The sequence below is a fragment of the Melanerpes formicivorus genome, unplaced genomic scaffold (assembly GCF_026170545.1).
Source record: "Melanerpes formicivorus ecotype bairdi unplaced genomic scaffold, bMelFor1.0.p_v2 SCAF_111, whole genome shotgun sequence".
Lineage (NCBI taxonomy): Eukaryota > Metazoa > Chordata > Aves > Piciformes > Picidae > Melanerpes > Melanerpes formicivorus.
Window position 1 is genome coordinate 1,242,167 of NW_027142463.1, and position 19,380 is coordinate 1,261,546.

Consider the following 19,380-nt stretch of genomic DNA (forward strand, 5'->3'; position numbering starts at 1 on the left):
AAAGCACTGACTGGGCTGCTGCTGCTTCTCACAGTCTCACAGCATGGCCAAGGTTGGAAGAGACCTCAAAGATCATCGAGTCCAACCTGGCACCACAGACCTCATGACCAGACCATGGCACCAAGTGCCACATCCAATCCCCTCTTGAACACCTCCAGGGATGGGGACTCCACCACCGCCCTGGGCAGCACATTCCAATGATCAATGACTCTCTCTGTGAAGAACTTTCTCCTCACCTCCAGCCTAAACCTCCCCTGGCACAGCTTGAGACTGTGTCCTCTTGTTCTGCTGCTGGTTGCCTGGGAGAAGAGACCAACCCCTTCCTGGCTACAACCTCCCTTTAGGTAGTTGTAGAGGGCAATGAGGTCACCCCTGAGCCTCCTCTTCTCCAGGCTAAGCAACCCCAGCTCCCTCAGCCTCTCCTCACAGGGCTGTGCTCAAGGCCTCTCCCCAGCCTTGTTGCCCTTCTCTGGACACCTTCAAGTGTCTCAATGTCCTTCCTAAACTGAGGGGCCCAGAACTGGACACAGGACTCAAGGTGTGGCCTAACCAATGCAGAGTCCAGGGGCACAATGACTTCCCTGCTCCTGCTGGCCACACTATTCCTAATGCAGGCCAGGATGCCCTTGGCCTTCTTGGCCACCTGGGCACACTGCTGGCTCATGTTTAGGCAGCTGTCAATCAGCACCCCCCAGGTCCCTCTCTGTTTGGCAGCTCTCAGCCACTCTGACCCCAGCCTGTAGCTCTGCCTGGGGTTGTTGTGGCCAAAGTGCAGCCCCTGGCACTTGGACTTGTTGAATGCCATCCTGTTGGACTCTGCCCATCTGTCCAGCCTGGCAAGGTCCCTCTGCAGAGCCTTTCTACCCTCCAGCAGATCAACTCCTGCCCCAGCTTGGTGTCATCAGCAAATTTACTGATGACTGACTCAATGCCCTCATCCAGATCATCAGTGAAGATGTTAAAGAGCACAGGGCTCAGCACTGCTCCCTGGGGCACACCACTGGTGCCTGGCTGCCAGCTGGCTGTGGCACCATTCACCACCACTCTCTGGGCTCGGCCCTCCATCCAGTTCCTAACCCAGCATAGAGTTTAGTGGTCCAAGCCAGGGGCTGACAGCTTGGCCAGCAGTTTGCTGTGGGGAACAGTGTCAAAGGCCTTGCTGCAGTCCAGGCAGACCACATCCACAGCCTGCCCCACATCCACCAGGCAGTCACCTGATCATGGAAGGAGATCAGGTTGGAGAGGCAGGATCTGCCCTTCCTAAATCCATGCTGGCTGGACCTGAGCCCTTGGCCATCCTTCAGATGCAGTTATTGCCCCCAGGATAATCTGCTCCATCACTTTCCCTGGCACTGAGCTCAGGCTGCCAGGCCTGGAGCTTCCAGGTTCCTCCATCCAACCCTTCTTATGGATGGGGACCACCTTGGCCAGCTTCAGTCACCTGGGACCTCTCCAGTGAGCCAGGACTGGAGGAAAATGATGGAGAGCAGCTTGGCAGCTCCTCTGCCAGCTCTCTCAGCACCCTAGGATGGATCCCATCCGGTCCCATCAAGTCCAACCTCTCACCCAACACCATCTAATCAACTAAACCATGGCACCAAGGGCCTCATCCAGGCTCTTCCTAAACACCTCCAGGGATGGGGACTCCACCACCTCCCTGGGCAGCACATCCCAAGGGCCAATCTCTCTTTCTGGGAAGAACTTCTTCCTCACCTCCAGCCTAAACCTCCCCTGGCACAGCTTGAGACTGTGTCCTCTTGTTTTGGTGCTGGTTGCCTGGGAGAAGAGCCCAACCCCCACCTGGCTACAACCTCCCTGCAGGGAGTTGTAGAGAGCAAGAAGGTCTCCTCTGAGCTTCCTCTTCTCCAGGCTAAGCAACCCCAGCTCCCTCAGCCTCTCCTCACAGGGCTGTGCTCCAGACCTCTCCCCAACCTCATGGCTCTTCCCTGGACACCTTCAAGTGTCTCAATGTCCTTCTTAAATTGAGGGGCCCAGAACTGGACACAGGACTCAAGGTGTGGCCTGAGCAGTGCTGAGCACAGGGCACAATGACCTCCCTGCTCCTGCTGGCCAGACTATTTCTGATGCAGGCCAGGATGCCCTTGGCCTTCTTGGCCCCCTGGGCACACTGCTGGCTCGTGTTCAGCTGGCTGTCAGCCAGAGCAGGCAAGCAACACACAGTGGCTCCCAGGCTGTCTTTACAGCAGTGTTTATTCTAGTAAAGAGGAGAGCGCATACACAGAGGTGTTACTCGGAGAACATAAATTACACAAAGGTTACACAGTATGCGAGAAAAGCACAATCATGACACACCTTCAAACTGCAAACTCTTCTGGCTGGCTGTAACAAATGAGTATTTGTGTTGCAAACAAGTAATGAGTGCTACTGAACTTCTGCAAATTCCCACAGAAACATCATGCTTAGTAGGGTACTTGGGAAGAGGAAATCAGAATTAGATCTCTAGAGAACAAGATGGAAGAGCTTTACTAATCATGACACACTGAAATAGGAGCCAGGACAGAATTGGTCATTCATTAATAAAAGTTCCACCTCAGACACTACATTTGAGTCTGCTTTCCTTACTTGCAGGAACAGTCACTGTGATTATATGAGGGAATAATGAGCAGAACTGGCCTTAAATATGCCTAAGTCTAAGCATCGAATTTCAGACGTGCTGGCTTTCTAGTTCACCAGTTTTTCCTCACCCCGCCCCACCCCCACACCTGTGAATCTATTTACTTCTGTTTCAGAAGGCTGAAAGCCAGCTTTTCTCTCGAGGGCTGATGAAGCCTGTTTATGATTTCCTTTGTCTTCCACCTGCATCCTACCTGTGTATTTTGGGTAATCACTGAAGTCCCAGAGTGAGTTACCACTGACTTGTGAGAGCAGCCTGTGGAAGACCTAACATACTGTCTTTCTCAACTTCAAGTAGAGAGGAATGTGCCTGTATCCCAATGAAAGCTCTCCACTTGACAGTCAGAAGGCTATTTGGATAGAGCACATATTAAGCCTGTGGTTTGGGTTGTGTCACTACAGATTAACTGAAGTGTTTTAATATATTAATACAAAGATGAGTGGAGTGAAACAGACTAGCTAATGGCACTGCAGGTTTCATTTTCAGGAGGAGTAATGAGACACAACTTCTACAAATGGCCCTTTTTGTAACTAAGGACTTCACATGTATTTCTACAACCACCAAAGTGGGGTAGCAGGCTTGATAACCTTCCACACGCTCTGCAAAAGCACAGCTGGAGCCTGCAAACACCAGCATACACAAGCAGCCCCAGTGACCTCCAAGGTAAGCATTCCCATAGGGCAAAGCCTGCAGAAACCTCTTTGCCTTGTGTTTGTTAGAGAATACTCCATGAAAGTGCAGTGTAATGAATGCTTTCACTCTTGCATTAAAGATGTTCAGGTATTTTGTAACAAGTGTGCCTCTTCTACGATGGGCATTCTGGTTTGAGTCAGAGCCCCCTGGAAAGGGCTGGGAACGCTCCAGGACAGTTCCACTGTGTAACCCCATCCACAGCTGAAGCACTGTGCTGCAGTTCCACACTCTGACTTCTCTTTTGACAAGAAGTTGGCGTTTGGTTTGTGTTCCATTTTCACACCGGCGTGTTGTCCCTTTCAGTTCCTAGGCAGCCTTCCCTTGCCCACCCAGCCTCTTCCTGAGATGTCAGCAGTATGTGTGTGAAGCTTTGGAACCTGAGAATCTGGAGGTATTTTTGGATAGCACAGGGCTGCATTTGTAGTGTGCAATGTCCTACCCTACTACTGCAGTTCCAGTATGAATCTTCTAGCTACTGGATACCTGATGTCCTTCCCATATAAATAAAAACACAACAAACATCTGGCCACTAATATGTGACAGACACTTGCTCTAAGAGTGATATTTACCTTCTGCAAGTTCCATCTTCCAAACAAATGCTGAGGGACCACTTCCCAAAACCCAGGTATGAAATATTCCTTGCAGTAAACGATTTCACAGTAAAATAAAGACAAAATAGCTCCTGAAAATGTCTCAAAATCAAAACTTATATACATCAAGAAGAATTTGAGATCTTTCATCATCCTTTTACCAGCTCCACTTCATCTGTGGACAAAGCAGTATTAGCAGTGAGAGGGATGAAGAGGAAAAACAAGCCTAGTGAAGTAAGTGCTGTGTTGTCTGTAATAGTTTTGAGAGATCAAAGAAAATCAGCATCAACTTGATTAGTATCACAATGTGATTTTTAACTGAGGTAGCAAAAGACTGCTTCAGCTTCCTTCCATGGAGGTTTGAGTAGCCGTGCTGCTGCACCTCTGGGTACCACCAATTCAGTTTCCAGAGGCTGGGACCCAACCATGAACTCACTGCTTATCCTTCTTGAGTGTTTATGATTTGCTTTAGCATTCTTAACAGCTTCAGCTCTTTTAAGCTTTCTGGTAAACCTGGTGCTGTTCTCTGGGCAGGTTGAGCTTTTGCTGCCAGTGCAACAGACACAGGAATTTTTGAGCTAACGTGCTAGAACACAAACATTTAAAGTATTACAACTGTACTTGAACATTGATTTTCCTGTCAATGATCTCCACTGAACAGATGCCTGTAGGTGCTGTTTAACTTTGCATATTCAACTTGAAGTACAGAAACACTTCTCTGGACTGGTTATAGTTAGCTCTTTCTTCTCCCATGAAGTGAAAAGCTGCCACCTCTTTGGACAGACAGGGAGCTCCCATGAACGGTTTTCAGGGAAGCTAGTTTTTTGGGATGAAATGAGCATTCCAGATTGCCTGCTATGGAATGCTGTGTCAACATCTTTTGGGTGTTTTTCCCCTACTTAGCTGAGGTCTAATTCATAGCAGCTTCCATGAGAAAATACAATTGGGCCGAGGTGCTCCTGTCCAAGGGTACTTGCTTTTAGAGGAGAGATTATTGCCCATTCACATCCAGCAGTGTTCTAGCTTTCTAGAAGCCAGTCACCAGTGACAGCTCACCATCCTCCACAATTCCACCCCAGGACTACTTTGAAATGTTGTGGGTTTTTTAAGAAAGAAAGAATATCTTTTTCTAAAGAAAAGTTGCTTTCCTGTAAGGAGTATGAAACTTTTTTAATTATGAACTTAACTAATGCAAAACAATGGCTGAGAAGTGCAAACCTGTGAGCAAAGTGCGACCGTCACATCCTCCAAGGACGTGTCCAACTCAAACACTCGCAGCCCAGGTTTTTAAGGTGGTCTAAATGCCAGTGGTACAGGTAGGCATTTAACAAAACTCACTCCTCAACAATCATCCTTCAACCAATTCCAAGTCACTGAAAAGCTAACTTCCTGGCAATCTGTCAGAGACCTCTCTGTGTCTTTAAGTGAACTTAAAAGCTGGTGCACAGCGTGGCAACAAGGACTCTTCACAAGCCGAGCTACCTCCCAGGACCATGGCTGCACGGCTGTCTCGCTGTGTGGCTGCAGGTATGGATGGTACACAACACTGTCTCATTCTAGTAACAGGCAGGGGGACATCTTAGAGAATGACCTTTTGGTTTAATTAAAGCTGTAAAATGGCTTCATGTTTCTGAAATGCACTTTTATGGATGGGGATGGATATTCAAGCAAGGGATCAGAGTATAAATGAGTGGTTGCTCGGTTGAGAAACCAAGCGGCTGTAGAAAGATATTTACAAGTGGGAAACATAATGAATGGGACTGGTCAATTGTGTGGTTTCTTACACTGACTTCTACACTAAAATACTGCAATATTTCAAATCATTTAAAGAGCAAATGATTTAAAGAGCTACTCAGTGTGACATGTTTGGAGTTTTCCAATACAAAGACCGGTTACTGACGTTGGCTTAACAGAACCCCACCTGACTTCTTTTGGGAGTAGGTAGCTTAAATATAATGGACAGAAAGATCACTCTTTACCTTTGCATCAAATTGCATCAAGCTTCTTGCAAACAGGAGCTTCTGACTGCCACCTTTCACTCCCTCACTAGCAACTGAACCGTTTCAGGCCAGCCGTGTGTGCGGATTACACGCTGATCTACATTGAATACGGGGCACGTGAGGAACGATCCTTAGCGTGTTGATTTACAGGGCACTCAACTAAAATCTTTACAAAAGATAAGGTAATTATCTATTCTGCAATGTAATAGACATAGATGCCACTTTTATAAATGTACCCTTGTGTCCACTTGCCAATAAAATAGTAAACAAAGCAACTTCTTAAACCATTTTCTTTATAAATTATTAGTTCTTCTTACCGACAGTCTCCAACAATATACAAAAATAATACTACAAGAATACCGATCAGTCTGACCTGCCCCTCGCTTCACAGAAAAGGAGAGGGGGTGGGAGGGTGCTCTGCTGATCAATCGTCGCTGTAGATGTCTCCTGCAAAGGGTAGGTGCACGTGGCTGCCCGTGACGTTGGGAAGCCGGGAGAGGTCGGGCAGGTTCTGGATGCGCGACCTGAGCTCCTTCCGTACTTGGGACACTCGCGCTAGCTTGCGCTTGTACTCCTGCAAGGCACAACAACCCAGCGTGAGCCCCTTCTGCTAATCCCATCACTCCTGCTTCCTGCACTGGACACCTTGCAAATCAAGTGATCCTGCTGCGAGTTAGATGACTACACATCCTCCCACAGTGTCATGGGGTGGCCTGAAATTTCCCCCCTCCCCCAACATGAACTTTGCCGGAGTAACTCAGCTGGAAGCAAATGAAAGCTGTATTCACTGGCAAAACCACCCTCTACAGTGGAAGGCAGTGAGTATGTACAAAGTATTACAATATTTACCAGCATTTAGAATTAACAAACAACAGGAGAAGGCCCCTGGTCAAGAAGAGCAGGGAAGCTGTCTCTCTGCCCGCCCCCCCTCTCTGTCCAAAAGGGAGAAAGGAGCAGAGAAAAAGTATCTGTTAGACTTCACCAAAACAATGCAGCCAAGGACAAAGAGAAGCAGATTAGTATCACTTCAGAGCAACAAAGTGAGCAGAGAAGAGATCAGAAGAGGGAAAGTTGTTTTAGAATAGAATAGGAATAGACAAGGTTGGAAGAGACCTTCAGGATCATCGTGTCCAACCAATCATCCAACACCACCTAATGAACTAACCCATGCAACCAAGCACCCTATCGAGTCTCCTCCTGAGCACCTCCAGTGAAAATGCTGCAGCTGCCTAGTCAGCACAACTGGAAGCACTTGGTGACAGCAGACAGGGCAAAGCAGTATTCATTTTACAGCACAGATGCACATCTGGCAGCTGCAGGTCCCTTGAGCATAGGAAAACTGTCACTTGCTCATACTTGCCCAAAAGACTGTCTCTGGCACAAGTGAGGGGCAGTATCCTGCTAGTGTATCCTTACAGTAATGCCCCAAAACCATAAACACTTTTCTGCTTCATATCTAGTATTACAGCAGCAGCCAGAGGTCTCAGTGAGCTGTTTCTGCACTAGAGCCATGGTCCTCTACCAGCATGCACAAGATCAGTAACAGAATACTGCCTGCCCCTTAATAACCTGTTTTAGTTCAGGTTACAGACATATATTCCTGACTATTGTTTTAGGGAATGGACTTTAGTGTCCCAGGAACAGAAAGGGTTCATTGTTTACTGAAATAAACAATGTGGTGACATACAGAGGAGCAGCTGACCAGGATCACGATGTTCAGAAGCAGGATGGCAGGGCATTATCAGACACTGGAATGTGCTGCCAGTCACCATCTCTGGCTGTGCTTGAAAGGTGGTTGGGATGTGGTGCATGGGGATATGGTTTAGGGGTAAACTTGGTAGAGTCAATGGTTGGACTTGATCCCCCTGGGGTCTTTCCCAACCTGGATGATTCTGTGACTCTGAGCAATGCGCAGTGAGGTCTTGGAGCGAGCCTGAAGCTAGGCCTGTTGTGAAAGATGTTCCACTGTACAGAAGAGGATGAATAGAACTGTAAACAGAATCAATACACTCTGAAGGCCCAAAAGTTGTAAGAGAAAGTAATTACAAAATGATTTTAGAAGTTAATTCTTGTGGATGGTGTTTGAATGGGCTGAGTCTTGACTGCTCATTCCCACAGTCAATGAATAATGAGGGAGAAAATCAATAGGCTCAAAGTGTGATGATAGGACAAATACTTATTGATCTTATTTTGCAGCTGTATTCCCCAAGACTTCACTCTAAAACCTGAAACATGTCTTAAATTAGGTTGACAATTGCTTGACTCCATTAAAGTTCCCTTTACCTGATAACAGATCACTTACAATAGAATATAGAATAGAATAGACCAGGTTGGAAGAGACCTTCAAGATCATTGTGTCCAACCTATCATCCAACACCACCCAACCAACTAAACCATGCAACCAAGCACCCCAGCAAGTCTCCTGCTGAACACCTCCAGCAATGGTGACTCCACCACCTCCCCAGGCAGCCCATTCCAATGGGCAATCACTCTCTCTGAGTAGAACTTCCTCCTAACCTCCAGCCTGAACCTCCCCTGGTGCAGCCTGAGACTGTGTCCTCTTGTTCTGGTGCTGGTTGCTAGAGAGAAGAGCCCAACCCCCACCTGGCTACAACCTCCCTTCAGGGAGCTATAGAGAGCAAGAAGGTCTCCCCTGAGTCTCCTCCTCTCCAGGCTAAGCAGCCCCAGCTCCCTCAGCCTCTCCTCACAGGGCTGTGTTCCAAACCCCTCACCAACTTTGTTGCCCTTCTCTGGACTCGTTCCAGCAAGTCAACCTCCTTCCTAAACTGAGGGGCCCAGAACTGGACACAGGACTCAAGGCGTGGCCTAACCAGTGCAGTGTACAGGGGCAGAATGACGTCCCTGCTCCTGCTGGCCACACTCTTCCTGATGCAGGCCAGGATGCCATTGGCCCTCTTGGCTGTCTGGGCACCCTGCAGGCTCATGTTCAGCCTACCATCAACCAGCACCCCCAGGTCCCTCTCTGCCTGGCTGCTCTCAGCCACTCTGACCCCAGCCTGTAGCACTGCCTGGGGTTGTTGTGGCCAATGTGCAGCACCTGGCACTTGGATGTGTTCAATCTCCTGCCCTTGGCCTCTGCCCATCTGCCCAGCCTGTCCAGGTCCCTCTGCAGAGCCTCTCTACCCTCCAGCAGATCAATTCCTGCCCCCAGCTTGGTGTCATCAGCAAATTTACTGCTGATGGACTCAATGCCCTCATCCAGATCATCAATAAAGATGTTAAAGAGCACAGGGCCCAGCACTGCTCCCTGGGGCACACCACTGGTGCCTGGCTGCCAGCTGGCTGTGGCACCATTCACCACCACTCTCTGGGCTCAGCCTCCAGCCAGTTCCTAACCCATCACAGTGTGCTCCCATCCAAGCCAGGGGCTGACAGCTTGGCCAGCAGTTTGCACACTCTCAGGGAGTCCAAACTTGCTCCTCATGCCTTCTCAGAAGTAAGAGACCACTGAGAAAATTTGCTCAGGGCTTCTACTGCAGAACTGGAGTGAATAAAAGTGACACAGGCTTCCATTGTTCATTATGCCCAAGGGAGGGTGGTTGGACACACATGATCTGTAAGGTTCCTTCCAAGCCACTGCATGAAGCTACCTTATTGATGCAGCAGAAGGTACAGAATGCAATTCTAATACAATTTGGTAATCCAAAGCATGTGTAAGACCTGCAACTACAGGTTAGATATCCATGAAAATCCTTCCCTGCTAATGGAATCATTCACCTCATCCAGAGCACTTCATTTTCCACCACAGCCCCAAATCAGGAATCTCCAGACATGCCCAGTTTCCATCACAGCTTTCAGGAGCAGGTTCAGAAGAGGGCTAATGTTCCAGCAGTGACTGAGCAGTCCTGAGGTATTTTCAAAGGGGCTGTTTTTCAGTTTGGTTATATTTAAAGGCACTAGCTGCTTCTGAAAAGGGTTTTCTTGTATGTTTTTAAGGCAACTGATACAGTCCTGGCATTACCTAAACAGCCCTGGACTGTTGGAATGCTGGTATCAAGTAATCATTATTAGTAATACCCATGATGTATGTAGCCTTTATTGTTTTACCATGATAGCACACCAAATGTATCTACCACCTCTTCCCTCAGTTAGCATTACCTCATCTAGATGGTATGCCTGCTAGAGCTGCCCCAGAGTGAGAAATGCTGTGTACCACACAACCAGGTAACAGCTTAACTGCATGGCTGACACTGCTCACTGCGCAAAGCCCCAGGCAGAACTTCGACTTCATTTGCATTTGTTGATTGTGTCATATGCTTCAAGTTGTGTAAGTGAGGCAAAATTAAAAGCTGTTTACTTCAAATGGTCAAGAACAGGCAGCAAGCATGTGTGTGTGGGGACAGGGTGGGCAGAGTGTTTAGTTTTGGGGGTTTGTGTGGTTGGTTTTGCTACACTGAGTATAATTTGCATTGAATAAACCTTTAGAATAAACCAAACCAGGTTGGAAGAGCCCTTCAAGATCATCGTGTCCAACCCATCAACCAATCCAACCCACCCAAACAGCTAACCCATGGCACCAAGCACCCCAGCAAGTCTCCTCCTGAACACCTTCAATGACGGCGACTCCACCACCTCCCTGGGCAGCCCATTCCATAGCGCAATCACTCTCTCTGTATAGAATTGCTTGCTACCTACAGAGAACCGTAACGGGCAGGCTGATGTACAGGATGAAACTCTTCCAGTTCTGCAGTGCTCTAAGACAGCACTACTTTAAAGCAATTGCTTGTTTGTAGTTCCAGTCATACCAGCATTCTTATGAACTAGTTAGAACAACTTATGTTGCTCATTAGGATCCCACTGATTACTACAGTTTCCACTAGAATAGAATATGCCAGGTTGGAAGAGACCTTCAAGATCATCGTGTCCAATCCATCATCCAACACCACCTAATCAACTAACCCATGGCACCAAGCACCCCAGCAAGTCTCCTCCTGAACACCTCCAGTGATGGTGACTCCACCACCTCCCCAGGCAGCCCATTCCAATGGGCAATCACTCTCTCTGTGTAAAACTTCCTCCTAACCTCCAGCCTGAACCTCCCCTGGCGCAGCCTGACACTGTGTCCTCTTGTTCTGGTGATGGTTGCCTGGGAGAAGAGACCAACCTCTGCCTGTCTACAACCTCCCTTCAGGTAGTTGTAGAGAGTGATAAGGTCACCCCTGAGCCTCCTCTTCTCCAGGCTAAGCAACCCCAGCTCCCTCAGTCTCTCCTCACAGGGCTGTGTTCCAAGCCCCTCACCCACTTTGTTGCAGAGTAGAATATAGACAGCAGAGTAGAATACAGACATTTGGTGACAGCAATGCTAACAACATATGGATTCCTCACCCAGATTAATAGCAATTCTCTGTCAAAAAAGCCAAATACTTTTTGTTAGACACTGCAGTCAGCATGAAAAACAACACCAGTGGCAGATGGGACAGGCTGTGCACTGCAGAGAGTATTTGCCCTTCCAGTTGAAACCTGCTGAAGTAGCACTGAGTACAGTGTTTCTGCAGTCACTGCAGAGAGTTGCTGCAGCTCCAACTTCGGACTTCATGGGCAGGCTTTCCATCTACAGCATGAATGTGACTTTGAACCCTACTCCAATCACTAAGGGCTATGACATGCATCCAAATCCTGTGTGCCGGAAAATTCAGAGCAATGTAAAAGAAACAGGAATAGAATAGGAATAGAATAGACCAGACCAGACCAGGTTGGAAGAGACCTTCAAGATCATCGTGCCCAACCTATCATCCAACACCACCTAAACAACTAACCCATGGCACCAAGCACCCCAGCAAGTCTCCTCCTGAACACCTCCAGGGATGGGGACTCCACCACCTCCCCAGGCAGCCCATTCCAATGGGCAATCACTCTCTCTGAGTAGAACTTCTTCCTAACATCCAACCTGAACCTCCCCTGGTGCAGCCTGAGACTGTGTCCTCTTGTTCTGCTGCTGGTTGCCTGGGAGAAGAGCCCAACCTCTGCCTGTCTACAACCCCCCTTAAGGTAGCTATAGACAGCAATAAGGTCACCCCTGAGTCTCCTCTTCTGCAGGCTAAGCAGCCCCAGCTCCCTCAGCCTCTCCTCACAGGGCTGTGTTCCAAACCCCTCACCAACTTTGTTGCCCTTCTCTGGACTCGTTCCAGCAAGTCAACCTCCTTCCTAAACTGAGGGGCCCAGAACTGGACACAGGACTCGAGGTGTGGCCTGAGCAGTGCAGTGTACAGGGGCACAATGACCTCCCTGCTCCTGCTGGCCACACTGTTCTTAATGCAGGCCAGGATGCCATTGGCCCTCTTGGCTGCCTGGGCACACTGCAGGCTCATGTTCAGCCTACCATCAACCAGCACCCCCAGGTCCCTCTCTGCCTGGCTGCTCTCAGCCACTCTGACCCCAGCCTGTAGCACTGCATGGGGTTGCTGTGGCTGATGTGCAGCTCCTGGCACTTATATAACATCATGATGAATTTCAACCAGGGCAATGTAAGAGCTTTTGTGCCTGACTAAAGAAGTTCAACTATGAACTCATTCATTTTGATTTATATCAACCTGGTTTTGATCTGACAAGAGGATGATTAAAACTGAAAGTGATCCTTATCTTGGTCAAGCAAGATTCCTATGAATCTTCAATGCTTTTATTTTCAGTGCTATTCTATCTGTAACTGATGGAATGAGTAAATGCAGCACAAACACAACCAAGCCACCAAAAGCACTACATGGAAAGTGCAACAACCTTACCTACCACAAAATGTGGACGTATTCTAAAACAAGAATATTTCACTCCCAAAGCTTTTCTTAGTGCAACCAGGTTTTTGTCAGAAAGATAGCACCTATGCTTAGTAAGCACCTGTACTTACTCATCAGTTTGTGACAGTTAACATTTCTTCCACTAAGAACTTTACTTTCCCTTACACTGCCAATAAAATACAACAACAACAAAACAAAAACTTTATTAGCAGACTAAAAGTATTTTAGCCTCAGACCATTACAGAAGGTAATGAATGATTTCCCCCTGTATTTGTAGGGCACAGCTAAATATCACAGCATCACAGTATCACCATGGTTGGAAGAGACCTCAAAGATCATCAAGTCCAACCTGTCACCACAGACCTCATGACTAGACCATGGCACCAAGTGCCACATCCAATCCCCTCTTGAACACCTCCAGGGATGGGGACTCCACCACCTCCCTGGGCAGCACATTCCAATGATGAATGACTCTCTCAGTGAGGAACTTTCTCCTCACCTCCAGCCTAAACATCCCCTGGTGCAGCTTGAGACTGTGTCCTCTTGTTCTGGTGCTGGTTGCTAGAGAGAAGAGACCAATCCCTTCCTGGCTACAATCACCTTTAAGGTAGCTGTAGAGAGCAATGAGGTCATCCCTGAGCTTCCTCTTCTCCAGGCTAAGCAACCCCAGCTCCCTCAGCCTCTCCTCACAGGGCTGTGCTCAAGGCCTCTCCCCAGCCTTGTTGCCCTTCTCTGGACACCTTCAAGTGTTTCAATGTCCTTCTTAAACTGAGGGGCCCAGAACGACACAGGACTCAAGGTGTGGCCTGAGCAGTGCTGAGTACAGGGGCACAATGACTTCCCTGCTCCTGCTGGCCACACTATTCCTGATGCAGGCCAGGATGCCCTTGGCCTTCTTGGCCACCTGGGCACACTGCTGGCTCATGTTTAGGTGGCTGTCAATCAGCACCCCCAGGTCCCTCTCTGTTTGAGTTTCTAGCCACTCCAGCTATGAATGCTCTGCCAGAGCTGCAGCAACTACCCTAGATGCAAATTGTTTTTGAATAGCATCACAAAGAGGTAGCTGTCCACTTGTATGCTGTTTCCACATTCTTCAAAGGAAATATATCAGCTCAGTCCACAAGTCCATGAGCACTCCTATGTTCTGCATCAGAGTTCACCCACATCCTTTCTAACACTACACTGGTTTTAAACAGCAACCCTGGAGTTTGTAACTGATAGAATGAAATTGCCATTGTATTGATTCAGCAAGGTGGAGCCAAAAAGCAAGCTGATGTTCTAACTACTTCCCTTCTATCTTCAGTCAGAGATCCCTAGAACCACTTCTCAGTAGCCTTTCCAACCAACAGCCAAATCACTATCAGAAACACAACAAGGAAAATCTAACTAGCAGTGCAGGTCATAGCAAAGATACCTCCAGTGTGGTGTTCCCTTTTTAGAATAGATTTAACCAGGTTGGAAGAGACCTTTGAGATCATCAAGTCCAACCCATCACCCAACACCATCTGATCAACTAAACCACGGCACCAAGTGCCACATCCAATCCCCTCTTGAACACCTCCAGGGATGGGGACTCCACCACCTTCCTGGGCAGCACATTCCAATGGCCAATTCCTCTTTCTGGGAAGAACTACTTCCTAACATCCAGCCTAAACCTCCCCTGGCACAGCTTGAGACTGTGTCCTCTTCTTCTGCTGCTGGTTGCCTGGGAGAGGAGACCAACCCCCACCTTTTAACTTCATATAGAAGCATATTCCATCCACAAAAAAGGGTAATAAAGTTTCCATGTATTAATGATGGGGGTGAACAAATTGAAACTCCAAGTGTTAACTTCTGAGCCATGGCCTAACAACACAGGCTTTGGTTAGGACACCATTTCCAAAAGACTAAGGAGCACAGCATTAGACTCGAGCACGGGATCTTTGCACAGCTGCTTCTTCTAAATGAAACTACCAGAAAACAGGAGCTGAAGTAACAGATTCCTATTCAGTTTACACAAGCCCCCTCTCTGTTCAGCCTTGAGAAAAGAAGGCTTATGGAAGACCTCAGACCATGTACAAGTAGATACAGGGCAGCTCTCAGGAGGAGAAAGACTCCCTTTTTACAGAGTGACGTGGTGAAGACAAGGCATAATAGGTACAAGTTGCTACTGGGGAAGATTCAGACTGGATGCCAGGAAAAAAAAAGAGTTAGAAAAAAAATCCCCACACACACACACAACTGAACATTGGAGTAGACTCCCAAGGGAGGTGGGGGATTCCCCTACATTAGACAGTTTCAAGGCCCAGCTGGACAGGGTGCTGGGCCATCCCATTGAATCTATATTCTAGTCCAACCGTTCACAGGAAGGTGATCCTTGAGGTCTCTTCCAACCTGGTATTCCATGAATCTATGAATCTCTGATTGTGAAGCAGAGGGGTTTTTTGATAGCCTCCCTTCCCTTTCCACAGGATCAGAGTTTCCTTTCCTTCCACAATGTTCCACGTTGAAATTAGGTTCCAGCCATTTCCTTTGTAACTTGCAAAGCGAGTGAGGCAGCCAAGTATTCAGCCTGGGCAGTACCAGCAGTCATTCTAGTGTAGGTGCATGCTTCTACTCAGACTTTATGGCTGCTTCAGAACCCAACGATTCAACCACCAAGTTTCTAGTTACAGGAGGGATACAGATGGAAAATAAAAGTACATCTTACAATTTAAGGTGTCTGGTGACACAGTAGAATTTTGAAGTGTCCAAACAGCAACACTATTCCTGTGGGAAATTAAGGCTTATAGAAAAGGTGTAGTCCTAACTTAAACCAAACTCCATTCCTGCTACAGAAATACAATAAGACCAATTTCAGTACTTCATTAACCCTGTTCTTACACTCATTTCTCATAGACAGTAGTATTTTTCCCTCCAGCACACACCTGATCAAAGAGAGCATCTACTGAGCAAAGCACCACGTGAAGGCATTTGCTAATCTACAGCTGTCCCTCAGAAGTTCTGGAGAGAACACCAATTATGTACTTTTCTATTTCCCATCGCCTCAGATGTTTGTTTGCACAAAGCCCCAAGTCCACTACATACCTGCACAACTTTTCTTCTGCAGATGACACAAAGAGATCCATTTATTTTGGTTAACAGTACCAAGCTTTTGGCTCGCAGCAGCCACAAGCATTCTGTCTGTGAGCATCATAATGGCAAGCCATATTTCAGTCTGGTATCTTTTCTTGGTGTTATTACACTCCCAATTTTGAAAGGAAAGAGAGAATGTGAAGGTTAAAACATTTCAGCCTTCACAAACAGTTAAGGGTAAAAGTGGTAAAAAGCTTTATAAAGACAAAAGCTGCATTACAGTACGAAAAAAGAGCTTCTTCAAGTGACAAGGAATGCCTGCAAACATGATGAACTACCGCAGAAGGGTACCCTTACCTCACAAGGATGAGCAAAGCCAACCTACAACCTGCCCACTCTGGTAAGAAAAGCCAGGAATTAAAGGTGTGGCAATGTAATTTGGGAAGGGGAAGTCCTCAAGTATCTCTGTTGTTGCAGATGACAACACAGAGCTCTGTAGTCTAGTACTTTCAGGAAGAAATGGACAAGCCATGTACCGAGCTATCTGAGGCCATCACAACGCAGGGAAATGTTTTTATTGGTCAAACACAGATAGATGTTAAGAAAGAAGGTTAATAAAGCATTCTCAAGATTGGTACAGCACAGAGAACAAAGTGCAGGGACTAGAGGACTTTGCTTTGCTGTGTGTGACACAAGGGCTACTTCTTCTCCACTCTAGTCCAGCAGCTTGCTTACATAAAACATCCTTTGCACCTGTAGCTCCTGTCACTGAAAGAGATGCTCACAGAAACAAAGTAACCACATTAAAAGAGACAGGTTAGCATCCCAAAAACACCCTTGGCAAGCCTGTCTGTTGCAGGTAAGACATGCTACCTCTGTTGCATTTTAAGCATCCCCTTCCATTCTGCAACTTTTAACCTAATAAACCTTCAGGAGAGAGGAGCAATTCCTAACACTCATCTTCAGGTAGGTAATGTGAACTACTGAGCTCACCACAGCTCAGTTCCTTCTTGCCCTGTTGGCTGGGTTTTGGTGTTTTGTCGCCTGTGGTTGGTTTGGGGATGCTGTTTTGGGTTGGCTGGCTTTACTTGGGTTCTTTGGGGGGGGTGTCAGTATGAGAGTGGTTTGTAGGATTTGTGGTTTGGTTTTTTGTTGTTTCTTTTGGGGTTGGTGGTTTGGTTTGGTTTTTTTGGGGGGTGGGTTGTGACAGTTTAGGCTGTGCCTTTAAGAGAAAGATAGCTGCAGAATTCTCTAGCTGAACATCTGGGTGTAAAAAGGAAAACAAAGATCAATTCTAAATGAATTTTATTGGTCAGGTGAGATGTACCACAGCAAGTATCGCTCACATTCCTTTCTGCCACTCACTCCGGCTTCTGTCTTTCTCTTGGCATTCATCTTGCCCCAGGACAGAGAAGGAGGCCTCTTTATCTAGCAAATCCTCAGATAAGAGAAACTAACTTCTTAAAGCTTTGAGCTCACTGAAATTTCCCTAATATTTTCCTCCTTTTCTCTTAATTAGCTAGAGGGAAAGGGGAGGGAGAGAGGCTGGGGGGGACCCGAGGTGGAATCCTCCTCCAAGGTGGATTCCTGTGGTGTTTCCCTTTTGTACATTCCTGTACAGCATTGTAAACACTGCCTGTTTTGCACATATTCATGTCAGCCCATCAGTGCTTGTAAAACACAGCTTCAGGTGCTTCTCCGACTGCGCTCAGACAAGGGGTTTGGTTGATGTCAGTGGGTTAAACCAGCACACCACAACAGGGGTGGCTCTGTACTGTTTTCCTGCTTTTTTGAGAAAACATAAACCTCCTATTGACTATACTGACTGAAGAACTTGCACTGTGCAACTCAACTTTAAAATCAACAGAGCGTTCAACACTACAGGAAGCATATCAAACGGTCACTATGAGCAAGGACTTGGAACTGATCGACAGATTTCTAAGCACAGACCTGCTTCTGAATCATATTCCATTTGGTATAGGGTAGGATGGAGAGAACTAGAATGAAGACAATCGAGATCCTTAGCCTGTACTTCCTTCTCGAGGACTCAGAGCTACATACATGTCTCTGAACCACACTGAAAGTTACCTGAAATTGTCACACAAAAGAAATAATTCTGGCAAAGGTTCCTCGCCCTTTTTTGTTACAAAAAGCTGCACAGTCACAATCCCTTCAGCCTAAGGATGGCCACATCAATTGAAAAAACAAAAGAAAAAACCCTCCTTCAATAGAGATCATATACTCCCCTGAACTGGGAGCACTGCCAACACAGCTTCAGCTTCTGAAGCTGTAATCCTGAACAGAAATCAAAGGGACAGTCATTGGTCATTGGAATGTGCTGCCCAGGGAGGTGGTGGAGTCCCCATCCCTGGAGGTGTTCAAGAGGGGATTGGATGTGGCACTTGGTGCCATGGTCTGGTCATGAGGTCTGTGGTGACAGGTTGGACTATGATCCTCGAGGTCTCTTCCAACCTTGGTGATACTGTGATACAGTAATGCCTTAAGAGACCACACAACATGGTCTCCCTGCTACCAGTACTTACAGGGAGTCTTCTGCTGCCAAGCATGTTTCAGAAGAGCTTAAATGTTCCAAACACTCCTGATGGGAATGGATGAACCTTCATTACCCACTTCCTGCTAATTCTCAGCTACTAGTTCTGTAGTAATTGCACTGTTAGCAGTAATGCTCTCATTCAAGTTATTGAATTAATGAGTTACTGTGGTGCTGCCATATTTAGGGAGCTGTAGATCACCCAGAATGCTGTAAACTTCACCCCACGACAAGAAGCAGTGTACAATTCATGCTACAAATCAATCTTCCTCAACTTCACCCAAAGCCCAGCAAAATGCAGCTACTCAGCTGCAAGGTTACAAAGGAATGGATCCCAGTGAGCTTTAGGTGTGCTTGAAAAGTATGAAGCACAGCTGAATGTATCACCTGAAGTTCATCTAGCTCTAAAAGATGTTGGCAAAGATACTAGGTGATTATAAGGGGTCTAAAGAAAAGAACAAACAAGGAAAGCACCACACCTTGCAATAACATGAAAGCCATGATGAAGTGAAACAGTAAACAATAGTATCTGATGAAACCCAAACACAAAGGCCTGTTATACCACTGCCATCCTTCACTTCTTTGCTTATAGTTTCAATGCAAGGAGAAATACTAAGCTGAAGCAAAATTAAAACCCATCAACAACAAAAACACACCAACAAAACACACACAGCCCCAACCAGCACCCAAAACCCCCTTTTCCTCCAGAGCTACAGACTAGGATGGCTAACTGCTTGTTAGCCCATGGCAAAATTACACCCTGCAGGAAGACAGGTCAAGCTATAAAGCTCAATATGAAATAATAGTGCATGCTCAGTGAACTTTCTCTCAACATGGTAAGAAACCACAATTATAAGCAGATGTGAGAGTGTAGGGACATAAAGCCATAGAAAGTAAGGAATGGCATCAGCAGTGCCTCAAATGCAAGCTGCTAAAACACAACAGGACTCTCGGAGCAGCATTCCCTTCACAAAAACTCTAGGTTTAGTGCTAAGACATTCCCCAGTTTCAGGTGGTAAGTCTGCAGAAATGCTATGTGAGAATGTGATCACCCAGTATGTGCCAAGTGTAGCAATCCCATGTTCTTCTGGAACATCAAAATGGTAGC

At 46.9% G+C, this 19,380-nt stretch overlaps 1 protein-coding gene across 1 annotated transcript in view; it reads right to left on the bottom strand.

Annotated features, from left to right (window-relative positions):
- Window positions 1-2,193: 2,193 nt before the first annotated feature.
- The window catches only part of RPRD1A (regulation of nuclear pre-mRNA domain containing 1A), a 36,875-nt gene continuing 19,688 nt past the window's right edge, over window positions 2,194-19,380 (bottom strand). Inside the window, exon 7 of the mRNA XM_068166912.1 lies at window positions 2,194-6,492. Within this exon, the coding sequence (XP_068023013.1) occupies window positions 6,343-6,492 (150 nt within the window). The 3' untranslated portion in view covers window positions 2,194-6,342. The remainder of the gene's footprint in view (window positions 6,493-19,380) is intronic.